The sequence below is a fragment of the Terrapene carolina genome, unplaced genomic scaffold (genome assembly GCF_002925995.2).
Source record: "Terrapene carolina triunguis isolate 2854851 unplaced genomic scaffold, T_m_triunguis-2.0 Scaffold236, whole genome shotgun sequence".
NCBI classification, from domain to species: Eukaryota; Metazoa; Chordata; order Testudines; family Emydidae; genus Terrapene; species Terrapene triunguis.
Genome location: NW_020664587.1, coordinates 13,337,992 through 13,354,301, shown reverse-complemented (window position 1 = coordinate 13,354,301; position 16,310 = coordinate 13,337,992). Strand labels below are relative to the sequence as shown.

Below are 16,310 nucleotides of genomic sequence, written 5' to 3'. Positions count from 1 at the left end.
GGGCAGGGCGGTCAGAGCTGGGAGCCCCCTGGTTGAGTCACAAGGCACTGGGCTGTGGGCACGCAGTGACACCTTACAGCTTGGTCTCTGCATAGTCGGCATGGCAGGGAGGGGACATCCCTACCACAGGAGGAACCCCTCATCTGTGGCTTAGCTGCAAGACCAAGCGCCCAGCAGTGAGTGGACGCTGCAGGTGGGGACGCGGGTGCCAATCGGCTGCAGCCTCTGCCATGGGCTGTGGGCACACGCTCAGCCGCAAGGGAGGTGACGGGGCCCAGACAGCAATCAGGGATGGAGAGGAAACCAGCTCACCTTCTCACCCCGCGCCCCCTTTTCTCCCTGCAGGGAAGAAGCCGAGAGAAACGTGTTAGAGGCCAACGTCAAATGGGTCAAGAGCAAGAGATTGTGTCGCAGGTTCTGTCTGGGTCCCGGAACCAGAACCGGAGAAGTGCTGGGCAGGGTCTGCATACGCCCATTCAGCCTGGGAACAGCTCTTCACTTCTGCCGTGCTCGTGCCCCTAGATCCTCTGTTCACCAACCATCGTGCAAACAAGTCTGTGTTGGTGTGAGCGGCTGGGGAACGCCTGCTCTTCGCACAAATACCCAAATTCACAAAAGCATCTGCTATTGGCCTGTCTCCTGTTCCAAAACTTCCAGTCCTCCAATCAGAAACAATACCATGTGGCTTAGGCGACCATTCACACACCAGCACTAACCTGCCGTGAACAAGTGGCATGAGCAGCGGCGGCTCCAGGCACCAGCGCAGCAAGCGCGTGCTGGGGCGGCAAGCCGCGGGGGGCGCCCTGCCGGTCCCTGCGAGGGCGGCAGGCAGGCTGCCTTCGGCAGCGTGCCTGCGGGAGGTCCACCGGTCCCACGGATTCGGCGGCAATTCGGTGGCGGGTACGCCGAACCCACGGGACCGGAGGACCTCCCGCAGGCACGCCGCCGAAGGCAGCCTGCCTGCCGTGCTTGGGGTAGCAAAAAAGCTAGAGCAGCCCCTGGGCATGAGCCAGTGACAAAGGAACCAACATCTGGGAATGCATCTGAAGAAATGGGTGTTTTACCCACGAAAGCTTATGCCCAAATAAATCTGTTAGTCTTTAAGGTGCCACCGGACTCCTTGTTGTTTCTTTAACAACTGGGAATAGCCTTTGTTCCAGTCCAGCTCTGCTTGCGGGCCGGAGAAAGGGCTCCATTCATCTCCTAGATTACTCACAATGGATAGCTCCCCCGGCTCGGAGCAGAACCCGGACAGCTGGAGGGAATGAGCGTAACAGCTGTTGGACTTCAATAGCTGAAAGGACCACAGCCAAGACAGGAATCATCTCCGGAAAATTCCACCTCTGTTACTACCCACGCTGGAGAGGACTCAGAGGAAAAGTCTCTAACCCTCATACCCCCTCATCACTACTTCCAGCTTGTCTCCTTCTGGGCTTCAACCTGTCTAGGGCACCTGCCAGCCAAGTATCTCAACCCGCTTTACAAGGGACAGTAACGTACTAGTATCATCCCCGTCCTATAGGCAGGGAGGCAAAGATCACATACCCTGGGCCTGGCCGAAGCTCACAGACATCAATGGAAAGGTTCCCGTGGAGAAGTGAAGAACAGAACCCTGGTCCCCCTGCCTCCCAGACCCGTGTCCCCTGCCCCCCCAATGGGCCATCACTAATGCCCAAGCAGCAAAGCTAGAGCATTCTGCCTCACTTTCTCCTGGTCAGTTTCCCTTCCTGGTTCTGCTCTGGGGGGGATTCCAGCACCGTGGGGGAGGAGGGGTAAAACAAGAGGGAAAATACCTGGTTTCACCAAATGAATGAACATTTCTGTTCTTATCCAAAGGTTATTTTTCTCCCCCTTCTACTTAAATCTAGATTTTGGGAGCCTAACAAGAATACATTGGCAGTGTCCCTTTCACAGCCCCCAAGGCAATGCTGGATCAGTTCCCAGTGAAATCCAGAGATGCCTGGCGCGGGGGCTGAGCTTTCCTGGGGACCCCTCTTTTGTCACTTCCCCTGGAGGCGGGGGTTGCTGAAGGGCGGTTCTCTGGACCAATCTTCTTTCTATATGGCTTAGGTCCTTATCTGGCCCCCCAAGCGCAGCATCTGAGCGCCTCACCATCTTTACCATATTTACCCTCACAACAGCTCTGTTATCCCCTCTGCAGAGATGGGAAACTGAGGCACAGAGCCAGTAGCCGGAGCAGGATTGCCAGAGCACCAGTTCCCGGGGAGGAGAGCTGGTCCAGTGGGGAAACGCATGGATGGACCCATCCCTCCCCCCCATCAAAAAATCCTTCTCTTTCAGCAAATAAGGCCCCGATGGGCTGCGGGCGAAGTGATGGGTGAGGGTGATGGACACCAAGGTGATGGAGGTGACATGGAGAGAGAATGGGCTAACGCCATTACCTCGTTTAACAAGGTATCCGTCCACTTCTCTGTCACCGGGGTCGAATCAGAGACAGGGAGCCCTCAGGGCGAGGGGAGGAGCTTGCTCCCGCCTCTCCCGACATGGAGGCCGCCTGCATCAAAGCGCAAAACACTGTCAAAGACGCGGCTCTTCCCAACGGGCCGGATCCTCGGCCGGCGTGAATCGGCGCGTCTCCATCACGGCCAGCGGAGCCTGGCCCACTCGCGCCGGCCCAGGAGCTGGCCCGGCGGCTCTAGCGGCGTCACCAGGCCCGACGTTCCGGGGCGGCACCGTCGTGCCACGACATCACCGGTGCCCGGGGGATGCCGTGTGGCAGCGTCGCCAGGGAAGGTCGCGTGGGGTGAGGCCTGTCAGCGGGGGAGCGGGAGCACAGACAGTCTGCTGTTGCTGCTGCACTGCCTGGTCTCAAGGGATCGAGCAGCCCGATTCTAGCCTGGTGGTTTCGAGAACACCCTCCAGCAGACGCAGGGCCCCATCTTACGTACCGTCAGCCCGTTGGATCCAGGCACCCCTGGCATTCCCCGCTGCCCTTCGCGGCCCTAGGGGGAGAGCAAAACAGCAGAGATGTGAGGCAGGCGAAGCATCACCCCGGCTTTACAGATGGGGAAACCAAGGCACGGAGCAATTTGGCCACCTTCCTAGTATTGCCCGACAGATCAGGGAACAGAACCCAGGAGTCCTGCCTCCCCCGCCCTTGCTCTGACTAGCAGATGCATTCTGGTTAAGGAAGCTCCTTAATACAAGGCACTGAGGGTCCATAACCAGGTGCAGGACTACGAGTGGCATCGATCCTGCCTGTGTACTGGCACTGCACGGACTGCATGCGCCTGGGCTCTGTTGTAGGGTCAGTAGCCGCCCCGGCTCTGACTCTTCCATCCAGGCTAGGACTTAGGGAGCCCCCGGGCCGTGACACCAGCCAGCTCAGGCTGGGCCAGTTGGTCTGGAGACCCGGGGACAACCACGGCATCTGTCTGTGTCCAGCAGCCCCGAGAGTGGATCCCCTTTCTAATGCTTACAGCCAGGTCTGGTCTCTTCTCGCCCGGCACCGAGAGGCCTTGGGTGGTAGCATTGTCCAGCGGGAGGATCTAAGCCCCGCACTGAGCTAGGGGCCTGGAGAGGATTATGATGGGCTGCTCCCTTTCCTCTCCCACCCTCCACCCAAGCAGCCAGGCTCTGTGGTCCGCAGGCACCACGACACCTGAGGCTCGCTGGCTGGCAGCCCAGCAGCAGGGGCTAGGCGGGGGGCTGTGCGCAAGGGGGTGATTGCTCCAGGTAACATGCTGAGGAGGGTGAGGTCCTGGCACCCCCAGGAAGCGACTGTAACATCGCTGAAGCCGCAGAGCTAACGGGGTCCAGCGCTGAGGCAGATACGGGGTACTTACCGGTGGCCCAGTGATGCTCATCCCCGGAGGTCCGGGAGGACCCTCCACCCCTTTAAGGCCAGGGGATCCCTGCAGGAAAAGAAAAGTCACATCTGGGCCAGCCCCAGGTTTGGGGGGAATCTGCTCCTACTACAGGGATGGGGTGGAGTCCTCATGGGATCGTGACTCAAGACCACAGAGTGAAGGTGTGGCTCAGCCCCCTGGGGTCTCCTGGCTTTGACCACTAAGCCACACAGCCCCCTCCCCTTTCCCTGCATTTCCCAGGGCAGTCTCCACTGCGTGGGAAGCACCCAGCCGCCGCAGCTGACTCGGCACCAGGTGCAGCCGTTAAACCTTCCGGCCCACGGTGAGAGGAGGGGTCCTTCCTGGAACAGAACATGGGGCCGTAAAGGCGCAAGCTGGCCTGGACAGCCGCCAGCAACAACCCTCAGGGCAGGAGATGGCCCACGGTGCCGCAGGACGCCAGGGCCAGATCCCAAGTGCCCGGCTCTGGGGTCTGAGCGTGCCATGCACAGAGCTCTGGGGGAGGCATCGTGCCAGGAGCTCCCCAGCGGATGCTTTCACCCCAGTAGGAGTTAGATTGTCCCCCTGCTTCTGTGTCACCGTTGCCCTCCCACTTCCATCCATAGAGCAGCCACGCGGGCTCCCCGCTGGGAAGGAGCCTCATTCCCTTGCTCTGAGATCATTGTGTTCCCGAGTGCCTACGACCCCGGGGGAATCCGCAGGCGGCCCGGCTGGCCCTGCAGGGCAACGATGACTGGCCAGCACTAGCCAGTGAGATGCACCAGGTCCTGTGTCCTGCGCAGGCCCAGGGCTAGCCCAGCAGGGTGGTGCAGCAGGGCTGGACTGCAGAGCCTTGGCAGAGCTGGTAGGGGGGTGGCAAGGGCTGGAAAAGCAGGAGCAGCTGCTGGTTAGGACTGAGGGGCCTGGGCAGAGCCACGTGTGAGCCCAATGCCCAGCCTCGCCGGCGGCTCCTCGGACTGGAGGTAGCCAGCACACACGTCCCAGCCACCACAGCCACCCCAGGTAGGGAGCGTGACATTCCCCCTGATGGGTACACAAAAGCCTTCTCCGAGGCACGGGGGCCGCAGCAGAGTTGCAGTACCAGGGCCTTTGGGCTGGGGGCAGCAGGGGGCAAATAATACGGACACAGCCCCAGCCCCAAAACTCCTACCCCGCCTGTTCCCAACAGGACCTGGAGCTGGACTCCAGCAGTGTTGCAGCCGTCCGGCAGGATCCTCGGCCAAGTCCTGGCTTATCCTGCATGCTAAACCCCAGCTACACCATTGTGTCTGGCCACGCTGCCACCCGCTGGAGCCTCCTGCCCCGGGGCTTTGCCCGGCGCCATTCAGTAGCCACGCATGGAGGATATTGGTGTTAACAGCTGCAGCCTGCACGGTTAACAGCCGGAGCGGGGCTGGCTGGGGGCCAGATCACCGTCAGGCAGCGCTGCCGGCAGGATGGGCTCCACAGGCAGGGAACCCCTGGCTGGAGCCCCATCACCTTGCCCAACAGACAACAGCTCCCGGCCGGGGATCTGTTACTGCCAGACTGTAGAACAAATCCCGCAGTCACCCACGGGTGCCAGGGGAGGGCTCAGTGCCAGGCTGGGGGCACTCACCTTGGTGCCTTTCTCTCCCACGGCGCCCACCGGCCCTCGAGGTCCAGGGTGTCCCTGGGGGGCGAAAGACGACAATCAGCAACTCCCTTCGCTTTCCCTGCTTGAGCCACGCTCCAGAGCGCCTGACGCCACCCGCTTTAGGAGGAGAGTCGTTGGCTGCCTCTAGTGGCTGGTCCGGGTCATAGGTTAAGGAATCTACTACTGCTGTCTGCTAACAGGTACTGCAAAGACGACAAAGAGTTCAGCTGCCGTCTCCCACTGGAATTCGATGTGACATGGGCTCCCAAGGGCATCATCTCAGGCGAGCCCGTTAGCTGGAGCAGTAGTAGACTCGTTAACCTAGTACATGGCCCAGCCTCAGGTCTTACCTCATGCAGCAGAGGCTCATGCTGTTAGATGTGAAGGGGCCTGGTTCAAACCTTGCTAGTGGCCCAAGCAGGGTGAGTTTGAGCTTCCTCAGGCAGACGTCAGTCAGGGCTGAGGGAAGAGCTCAGGACTTGGCCCAGCACATGGGACCCTCAGGCCCCCTCCCCTCTTGAGGGGCAGCATGTTCCTGGAATGGCTGGGCCACAGGTCCGGGTTCCTCCAGCGACCCAGCATGTCTCCAAGCGAGCACGACGCTGAGAACATCACGTTGGGTAGCAAGTTGTGTGGCACCATGTGCACCACAATGCTGGGAGACACTATTGTGCGTCGCACGAGTGGTCCAGACTGGCATTGTGCAGTGGAGTGGCATGCAGAGTAACACAGCACCATGTGACGCTTCCACACCACTGCCCGTGCTGCACAATGTAACCTGTAGCAGCGTTGTGACGTTACACAGAGTAGTGTTGTGTAACCTTGGCGACCACAACGTCCTATCCAACAACAGGTAACACAGCGCGGTGTGACACTATGCAATGCAGGGCTGTGTCTGGCCTTGTGGAACCGTGCATGGCGTAATGTTGCGTACCGATGTTGTGCGACACCGCACAGCCTCACCACTCATTGGCACGCCGCGCCCCAGCGTGGCAGGGAGAAGGTTCGATAATATATGGGTCATATTGGGAAATTGGCCCCTTTTCAGGACGTATAAACGCTCAGCGGTGACAAAGCATATCTCAATTATATGACATGCCAGGCAGGATATACGGGGCCACTCCAGGGACCTGAAACGGCAGCAAAACTCTCAGCCTTGGTCATATTTTTAAGTGTCTGCACAATACGGTTTATGCTGCACGTAACAAATCTTCTTCCCAGCCACCCAACCGGCCCTGGACTCCTCTCCCTTTGCAAGGGAGGCTGGTCCTTTGAAAGGGATACTGGATGGAGGAGAAGTCTGCACCCTCCGTGCCCCCCACCCACGGAGGGACGGGCAGGGGCCTATTTGTCTTGTCAGGACGTTGGATGGGGAGGAATGAAGGCATACTCACAGTAGTCCCGGGCAGGCCTGTCTCCCCAGGCTCCCCCTAAAAGACAGGGAGAATTGGTTGAGTCTCACTCTAGCAGTTGGTTCCAGCACGAAGATGGAGGCGCCAGTGGAGGTGCCCATCAGAAAATGGGGGGGATGGCAAGATGCCACCCTCCCCGCTCCCTTCGCAGGGCAGACGTTATTCAGCATGTCAGGGATCAAGCTGAGCCTGATACTTGACTCTCAACTCTTGTCTTTCCACTCAGGGTTATCCCTGATTCGGGCCACTGGCCTCAGCTGTGTTGGCATCTCCTCTGCCCACCTCACCCCCAAATGCTTCCCCAGGTTCAATGATGAGATGCAGCAGCAGAAGCAGAGGGAAACCCAGAGCTCCAGGCGACCTTCCCAGCAAACGCCTGGGACGGGATGAGGCTCTTCTGCAAGGGCGGGGGGGGGGCTGCAGAGAAGGGTCTTGTGCCCACAGATCGAGAGGGGGCAGGCGAGCAGGGACCTGCGCTGCCTGCATAGAGTGCTCCAGGAGGAGAGAGACACAGAGGAGCCCGGACAGCATGAGCCGCAGGGAGGTGGGTGGGTTTCGATCCAAGCAGGCAGATTACAAGCGGATCCTGCCATGCATAGGGAGACCCTGGTACTGTCCGAGGAGGAAAGTAATACCAGCCGAGCTCTGCTGGGCCACGGGAGGTGGGCAGCCGCGCTCGCTCGGGGGATGCCGGAGCCCCGGGACTCAGGGAGGCTGTGGCAGCCAGGGTGGGAGGTGGCGTGGAAGCAGTGGCACCGCCAGGCAATGCCAGAGACGAGGCGAAAGGCAGGGCTGGAGGGAAAGGGGTGGCGACACGCTGCTCCTTGGGGGATGGTGCCAATGGAGCAGACCCTGGGCTACCGGCTTGGTGCTGAGACTCACCTGTGGACCCTGGGCGCCGATCCCGGCGGGGCCTGGCTCGCCCTAGAGAGACACAGACACCAGTGAATGGAACAGCCCCAGCTTTCGGCAATCCCCATATGACAAACCACACTTCTGCCCACACTCACCTGCAGCCCCTTCAGACCGGGGGGCCCCTGAATCCCAGGGAGTCCAGATTTACCCTAAAAAACACCCCCCCCCCCATAGAAATGTTAGCTCAGGTCGTTCAGCAGTTAGCGGATGTCTCTTTGATCAGGGACATCGCCGGTGTGTGGGGGGGTGAGCGAGGGGCACTCACGGGTTTCCCAGGCTGGCCAACACCTGGCGGGCCACGGTCCCCTTTGGCTCCGGGTTTTCCTGGCACCCCGACCACATCCAAAAACTCCCCCTGGAGAGTGGGGCAGGTGTCACAGGCGTCTCCCTGCGTGAGAAAGGAGCCTGGGTCAGTACACAGGAAATGGAAACCAGTGCGGCAGCTGGGGACCGAGGGAGGCGGAGGCAGAGACAGCCCCTCTTCGCCCCAGAGAGTCACATCCACGTTGGGCTAGAGGGGGATTTGAACTTGCCACCCTCGGCTTCAGAAAGCGCATGCCTTGCTAACTGGGATCGAGGCAATGGCTCCGCAGGGGCAGGACTGCCAGGGGCCACTAGAGAGTGGCATGCGGCACCCCCGGCACTGACTGAGGAGAGCCACCGCGCTAGGGAGGCGCATGGCTGGGGGGATGACGGCGACCAGCTGTTTGTTCCGCACAGTGGACTTCTTGCGGAGAATGAAGATTCCCCTTTATGGAAAGGACACGAGGAGTGTGTGTGTGTGTGGCGGGGGTAGGAACATGGGGAGCAGGAAAGCTGCTCCCAGCACGGGAGGGTCTCCCTGCTTGGGGGTGCCCCAGAACAGAGGGCTACTTGACCAGCTCACCACGGGCACCGCCGGGAGCAAAGACACCGGCTCCATGTGGCTGTGCCAGCCCCCGAGAAGGCACAAATTGGGCGGAGGGTGCAGGAGGGCGGGTGTCTCTTGATAGTGGGGCCCAGTACTCACCCATAGCTTCATCCCAGGTCTCCCCCTAGAGACCTGGGCTCTTGCTGCACTGACCGGCAGAGCTAGCTCTGCGGGAGGGGGGCACTCACCTTTTCACCTTTGGGCCCTGTCGGACCCCTGATGCCAGGGTCACCTGAAAGCCCCGGCAGCCCCACTGAGCCCGGTATGCCAGGGTCCCCTGGATTTCCTGCATCGCCCTGGACAGGAGAGCAGACAAAGAGGATGTGACCCAGAGGATCACAGGAATCCTGGCCCCCTGCCTCCCCTGGGTCTCTGCCCCACTCTCCTTGGAGAGCTGGGTGCCAGCAGCATCAGAGCAAGTGCTAACGGCCAGGCAGCGCCACTCATGTGATAAGTTGGGACAGGGCAACAGCGCTCATAGGCCAGCCCCAGCAGCCCCAGTGACTCCGATTCCCCAAGGAGCTGCGTGCTCAGCCCAGCCCATGCAAAGGGAAGCCCCCACGCTATGGGGGCAGGGCTGGGAGATTCCCACAGCTAGTGACCACGGGAAGCAGGAGGGGCAGGGAGCTGTTCAGCGACACCCCTTCCCTTCCTCTCACCTTCTGTCCTTTCAGTCCAGGCTCCCCAGGTTTGCCCTGGGGGAACAAAACACATAAGGGAGGAAGAAACAAGCCACTCAGACGGGAAGCGGTAGGGGCCCCCCCCCCCCCCCCCTCAGAGTCCTCCCCCCATTCCCAGGGCAATGACAGCACCCCTTAACAGAGAGGCCCTGAGGATGCATACCAGGAGGGAGTCAGTGGTGGGAACATGCCCACAACCCCCAGCCTCACACCCAGCCCCTGCCCCCGTGCACCAGCGGAAGGAGCAAAAGGCCAGGTGGACAGATGCTGGCGCTCGGCAGGGCCTGCCAGTTTGGATTAACCATTTCATTGCTGGTTCATTCAGCACCTTCACTGCCCCTCACAGCCCCCTGGCACATCAGGCAGTATTACAATCCCCTCCCCCCATGCCATTCCCTCCCCTTCCTATCCCTCCTCCTCTCTCTTACCTGCACCCCTTCCCCGGCCCTCCCTGCCCCCCGGATACGCCCCGCTGACTCACCGCTCTGCCGGGCGCCCCAATGCCGGGCAGGCCTGGCTCACCCTTCTCCCCCGGAGCACCAGGCACGGACACCCCGATCGCCTCCCCTTCGAGCGCCTCTGGAGGGGCAAGGCACTGGCCGCACGGCTCTCCCTGCGAGGGACAGGCACCAGGGTCAGAGCAGGGCGGGGGCTGGGCCCCCTGGTCCGTTAGCTAAGTCCCCAGGCTCCTTACTGACAGTGGGCACTGCAGCAAACTCCGTATGGGCCATTTCAGCCCTGTGGGTCCTTGTACAGCCCCGGGGAGGGGGATGGAGCGTGGCACCCGTCAGCCCAGAGGGGAACGCTGCTTCGGGCCCAGATCAGCAGGGAGCGGAGGCAGTTCCCATGCGATGGCTCTTCAGCGAGACGCGTTTAGAGGGTCTCAGGCCGGTTCCTAGTGGGACACGTGCCCACAGCTCGCAAGAGCCACCGTGGTAAGTGGCTGCCTCCGGAGCAGTGCCCTGGAACCAGAGCTCCTCGCTCAGCCCTCCAGCTACGGGGTCGTGGGAGACGCGTCCCTGTGGGCCCTGCTCTGTGGCTGGAGGGAGTCCAGGAGGTACGCGCTGGCTCGGAGCGCCACGGAGCTCGCAGGGCAGAGGGATTTCATCCTAGCTCCACTGCTGTCACCCAGGAGCTGGGCCAGCCTGAGTGCTGGAGATCCCACCCCGCCTGATACAAAATGGGGCTGTCCACGCCTGGGCGGCGGGCGCCTGGCCACCCAAGCAGAGCTGTCCACTCACACCGGTCACCACGGGTCCCACGCACTGTGCACAGGTGGAGATGGGGCCCTGGCCCCCGGGAGGCCCCTGGTTTTGCTGGTGGGGAAGGTGAGCCAGGCCAGCCCGGCTTTATCTTCTGGCCAAGGCGCCCGTCTCACGCACCAGCTGGGAGGTTTTCGAGCCACGTCACGTGGCTGCAACACCTGCGCTGGGGATGCACCATCATGGAGGAGCTGGCGGGGGGGGCACTTGGATGAGGGAGGGGACTCTCAGGAGACACCCTCCCACCCCAAAATTGCTGCCAGGAGGGAGTTTCCATAAGAGGTTCAACAAGGGCACAGCTCTAGGGGTGAGCACTGGATGGGGGAGCATCTCTGGCCACCCCACCCCTTCTCCTTCTGGAACAAGGGTTACCAGGATCTCACCTTCTCTCCTTTCAGTCCTGTAGGCCCAGTGTTCCCTCTGTCGCCTGGAATTCCCTGCACAGAGAAGCAGCAGCTGAGGTGAGACAGGCACCTGTAAAGCTCTGCTCACACATGTACACACACCCCTACACACACACACACACACACACACACACACACACTCAACAGGCCCCTGCAAACCCACACGTGTACACACACACACACACACACACACCTACATACATACACAACAGACCCCTGCAAACCCACACATGTACACACACACACACACCTACACGCACACACAACAGGCCCCTGCAAACCCACACATGTACACACAGGCCTACACGCGCACGCAACAGGCCCCTGCAATCCCAGACGCACACATTCTCTGTGCATGCCCATGGGACCTCCCTGGGATCCGATCCATGTCTCTGTTACCCCTCGCCCTGCCCTGATTCGCTGATTCCCACCACGTTACTGACACTGCACTCCATTGCCTCGGGAGCCTCTGCTGTTGTTGCCAGTGGGGCAACGCCCAGTTCCTCACAAGAGGGCGCCCCACCCAGCCCCAGGGCATCCAGCTCCCGTACTCACAGGTTTGCCAGCCGGTCCCGTCTTTCCGATCTCTCCCTAGGAAGCAAAGCAGAGAGCACAGGGGGTCAGGCCCAGAGGATGGGAGAGGGAGGAAGACCGTGACCACACGGACCCAGCGCCGCAAATGAGCGCAGGGCCAAGAGGTTCACAATGCCATGAGTTTAGCTTCGGTGCGTGCTCAGCCTGGCTCAGGGCATCATCGGAAAGCTGCAGATTGCCAAAGCCAGGTAGGGGAGGCCCAGCCGTCAGAGTCCTCTCCCCCAGCAGGGAGATGGGGCCCCTCGGTGCTGCCAGCGTGGGGCAAAGGGAGCAGGGCAGGGGCCAGGGTCGTGCCCGAGAAGTTTGGGGGCAGCAGTGAAGGGAACGTTGTTATCCCCAGTGCAGAGAGGCTCTGGTGAGAGCTACGGGGAAGGGCCAGGCAGGGTTTGCTGCAACGGATCCAACCTCCCACCTCCAAGGTTTAACCCTTCACGTTCAGAAACCCTCCGCCCCCAGGGGGAGCTGCAGGCAGAAGGACGAGGGGACTCACCTGCTGCCCCTTGGCTCCGGCCAGCCCAGGGGTCCCGGCTTTACCCTGCAAGACAAGCAAAGGATCCAAGTTACCCATCCAGCAGGAGGATCCCAAGGAGCCCTCCAGTCAGCCCTCTGCAAACCTGGGGAGTGGAGAGCCCCTGGGAACGAACCGGGGAGGGAGCAAGGCGTTCATCCTGGCACCAGCTGGGCCGAGGCAACAGGGAGGGGAGGGGAGAAAGGGGGCATCAGGTGCCAGGCTTCTTAAGGCAGCAGGGAGAAGAAGAAAGGACAAGAGGCTAAGGGGAGGGGGGCACAGGCCCTAGGGGGCTGGAGCAGAGATGGGGGTAGCAGCCAGGTTTGGATACGAGGCTCTCTGGGGTTGGATTTAGGCCCATCTTTGCAAGGGAGGAAGCTCAAACTTTCCCCTGAGCTCAGAGCCCGCCATGGGCATGACCCGCCCTGGAGGACCGGCTTGCGTACCGCTCTAGTGGCTGCTCCATGTTTTCTACGGCTGCTTGCCGGGGACTCCCTCCTTTGGCTCCAGCAGTCAGAGGCCCAAGATCTGAGCACAGATGGTTGGCGGGATCTGACCCCACTGGGAGGCCAGCCAGGAGGCTGGCTACACATGGACCCCCAGGGGCTCGGATCCAGTGGGTTAGTGCAGGTAGGGAGAGCTGGGGAAGCTCTTGGCCTAGTATGTCCCTGGGGAGGACGGGCGATCTGAGCTGAGAGGAGCCTTCTAATGACCTCTGCGGAGCAGTGTGGGCAGGGCCCCTCTGGCTGTTCGAATGCTGGGGCGCTGGGCCCGTTCCCTCCCTCCTGGCAGGTGGGGCCTGGCAGCTTTTACCATCTCCCATCCCTCGCTGCACACCAGGGTGGGGAGCCAGATCCGCCTTCCACGCCGCACTCAGACTGTCCCCAGCGCAGTGCCTCTGCCCCTCCTTGGCTGCAATCAGGCCTGCGTGGGGACATGCCCACGCCCCAGGGACTCTGCCCGGCACAGCCTCTAGCCTGCCCAACCTCACGCTCCAGACCCAAGGAGCAGGGCACATACTCACCGGCAGCCCGAGCAGCCCAATCCCTGGGGACCCTGGCTCCCCTTTGGGCCCCTCCTTCCCCGGGAGCTGGTCGGAGCTCTGCAGCATGGAGGCGAGAGCGGCGGGACTGCACGACACGCAGGGGGCACCCTAGGGAAGGAACCAAACGGCGCAGGGTCAGACAGGCTCCCAATGCCTCTGCGAGCCATAACAGGGTAACGGCTGCAGGCCAGACTCGGGGCTCCTCTTCGGAGGGGTGGCGACCATCGACGGGGCCTGCGAGCCGAGAGGAGAAGGGGGCCGAGGACACTAAGGATGGACAGGAGATTTGAGGGACCCGGGCACTCACCTTCTCTCCTTTTATTCCATTGATGCCAGGGTCTCCCTGAAAGAAACAGACACACACAGGGTGTCAGAGGCAGGATGCAAAGCCCGACGCTTGCAGCCTTCAGAACATTCCTCAGCCAGCGTTCCCAGCGGGACACTGGGGCAGAGGAAGCTGGAGGGCGTGACAGCAAACTGGAGGGTTGGGATGTGCACACACTGCTCCCCTCTACTGGACAGAATACGAAGCGTTCAGCTGTGTGTGTGTCATAGCCCCTATAGTGCTAACAGACGTGGGTGATTCTCCTGTAGCTCACACGGTAGAGAAGCAGGAAGATCTGCCTTAGCCAACGACAGCTTGACTGCTGTCCTGCAGCTGGTGGGGGAGCCTGGGTCAGTCCCAGTGTAACAGCATGCTACCCTTCTCCCAGACCAGCACGGCTGTGGACTCACCCTGGGGTGCATTGGTGGAGCTGCATCAGTGCAAAACCCCTCCAGTATAGAGGGAACCTTAGTTTCGGATCCTCCCTTTCACTGTGGGAGGGGTGGAGAAAGACCATTCTGAATCCCCCCATATCCATTGCCCTCCTCTTGGGGGAAACCCGGCAGTGCCCCCGCTCCCATCCTTCTGAGAATAGAGCCAGAGGGACGAAATGCTCAGGGTCCCGCTGACCGTCAGATTTGGGGTCGGGAAGGAATTTTCCTGCAGACCCTGGGGGGTTTCTCGCCTTCCTCTGCAGCATGGGGCACGGGTGACTCGCAGGGGCGGATTCTCTAACTTGACGTCTTTAAATCCTGATTAGAGGATGTCAGTGACTCAGCCAGAGGGTCTGGGTCTGTTACAGGAGTGGGTGGAGGAGGTTCTGTGGCCTGCCATGTGCAGGAAGTCAGAAGAGATCATCACGAGGGTCCCTTCTGGCCTTAAAGTCTCTGAGCGGCAGCCGCCGCCCGGGGGGTCAGAGCCCTGCTAGACCAGAGGGGCCCCCAGCACACCCCTCACCGCTCTCCCCGGGCAGACAGGGAATGCTGCCACAGCACTGCTAGAACCAAGGCGTCAACTCTCTGAGGCACCCACCCTGTCGCCTTTGGGTCCGGAGGGCCCTGCTTTGTCCTGCAGGGGGAAAAACAAACAGGTGAGACCAACAGAAACACCCCGCGGCTGCACCTCGGCCGGGACCGGCCCCCGAGTTGCTCCTGGAGGGAAGCCAAGGGGACGCCCCTGGGGCAGAACGCTGGAGCTGGATGGCAACTCATGAGCAGGATCAGGAAGGACCCTGGGGGCGGGGGAGGGAACCTGAATGGATAATGGGATGGCTAGAGTTGGGGGATGGGAAGATTAAGAAGTGGGATCCCAGCCCCCGCCTCCGCCCCCGCCCCCCTGAGTCTGACTCTGCCTTTGTAGTATCAGCTCTGGGCTGGGTCGCAAGCCAGGAGGGCGGATTCCCTGGGTCCTGCTGACTTGGGGGCCCAAGAGCTGAGAACAGGCAGGAAGGTTCGGGCCCGATCCTGCCTCTAACCCAGACCCAAGCACAACCTCCTCGCCTCGACCCCATTGCCAGGGCCAGCAAGGGCGGGGTACGGCTGGGTGCAAGGCCTATCCATAGTCCTAGGTGACAGTGTGGGGCAGGGAGACAGGTGTGCCCGGGGCCATCTGGGGGGAGGATGGTAGGGCGGGTGCAGGGGGCCCTGTTTTGCATGAGGCCATGCTCTAGTTAGGCAGCCAAACAGGGTGAGGTAGTGTCCCCTGCAATTCAGTGCAGGTGCAAACATCACCTCCTTCCACCACCTTCACTTTGCCCCCTCCCTCGTTTCAACCCTCCGCTCCCCAGACATGGAGGTGGGGACGGACGCCCGGCTCCCCGCAGAGAGGGTGCATGGGTTCTCTTCTCAGGGGCACGGCAACGCATTGCGTTCAGACTCACCGAAAGCCCCGCTTTCCCCGGCACTCCGGGCTCTCCTTTGGGTCCCGGCTTTCCCGGGAGGCCGACAGCATGGGTCATCCCCTCGGGGATGCTGGGGCAAACTTCGCAGGGATCCCCCTGTGGGAGAGAGGAGATGGTGAGACGTGGGCCGCGACCCCGGGGTCCCTCGACTTTTGTCTTTGGGAGCCGCCATTGGGTCCGTGCGGGGTGGTGACCCCGCGACCTCACAGCGCAACTGACGTGACAATGGACCTGGCCCAAACCAGCCTGAGCTTTGGAGCCAGATCCCGACCTTGGACCAGCAGCAGGCGAGCCAATCAGGCTCCCTCAATAGCCCCGGGGTGGGGGATAACCGAACGTAGGCCAGAGCAGGGTTGGAGGATGGGGCAGCTTCTGGCCAGAGATTCAGGCTCTGAGGGGTCTTTCTGGGCAGCACCCAAACACTCAGAGCCGAATGGGACGGAGAACCCAGGCAGGGCTCAGAGCAGCTGGCTCTTGAGTTCCTGGTCCTTGCTGCTGCCTGCATCCACTTCATCTCGCCCTCCTTTCCCCGGCAAGGGGCCTGGAGCGAGAAAGTCTCCTGCTTCTCAGCTTCCCCTAGCAGGCAGCTGTGGGAGGCCCCACCTTGACCCCAGAGGCCTGCCTCGTCTGCGGAGCCCCATGGTGCACAGCACAGAAACCAGGACAGAGCATGCCCAGCACCAGGCCCCCATGTGGTACCCACCTTGTCTCCCTTCAGGCCTGGGACCCCTGGCTTGCCCTGTGTGGGGGAGGGAAGATGCTGGTTAGCTTAGGCCGAGCTGCCGAGCAAACCCAGTCCCAAGGCCTGGGCTGCAATGGGATAGAGGGCAGCAGCCAGACCCTGCCCCGGATCAGCCCAGCAATCCTGACCCACAGCCCCCTGCTATCCCAGCCCTGGGCTCACCCCACC

General features: G+C 61.6%; 1 protein-coding gene across 5 annotated transcripts in view; it reads right to left on the bottom strand.

Moving 5' to 3' along the window:
- COL16A1 (collagen type XVI alpha 1 chain) overlaps positions 1-16,310 on the bottom strand; it is an 86,993-nt gene that overhangs the window by 25,468 nt on the left and 45,215 nt on the right. For all 5 annotated transcript variants that reach the window (XM_024199266.2, XM_024199262.3, XM_024199263.2 and 2 more), the window contains exons 22-40: positions 16,104-16,139; positions 15,380-15,496; positions 14,533-14,568; positions 13,483-13,518; positions 13,155-13,283; positions 12,113-12,157; positions 11,584-11,619; positions 11,008-11,061; positions 9,844-9,975; positions 9,342-9,377; positions 8,871-8,978; positions 8,038-8,160; positions 7,868-7,921; positions 7,740-7,781; positions 6,840-6,875; positions 5,428-5,481; positions 3,807-3,875; positions 2,910-2,963; positions 313-339 (exon numbers count right to left, since the gene is read on the bottom strand). In XM_024199266.2, coding sequence (XP_024055034.2) covers positions 313-339; positions 2,910-2,963; positions 3,807-3,875; positions 5,428-5,481; positions 6,840-6,875; positions 7,740-7,781; positions 7,868-7,921; positions 8,038-8,160; positions 8,871-8,978; positions 9,342-9,377; positions 9,844-9,975; positions 11,008-11,061; positions 11,584-11,619; positions 12,113-12,157; positions 13,155-13,283; positions 13,483-13,518; positions 14,533-14,568; positions 15,380-15,496; positions 16,104-16,139 — 1,224 coding nt within the window. The remainder of the gene's footprint in view (positions 1-312; positions 340-2,909; positions 2,964-3,806; positions 3,876-5,427; positions 5,482-6,839; positions 6,876-7,739; positions 7,782-7,867; positions 7,922-8,037; positions 8,161-8,870; positions 8,979-9,341; positions 9,378-9,843; positions 9,976-11,007; positions 11,062-11,583; positions 11,620-12,112; positions 12,158-13,154; positions 13,284-13,482; positions 13,519-14,532; positions 14,569-15,379; positions 15,497-16,103; positions 16,140-16,310) is intronic.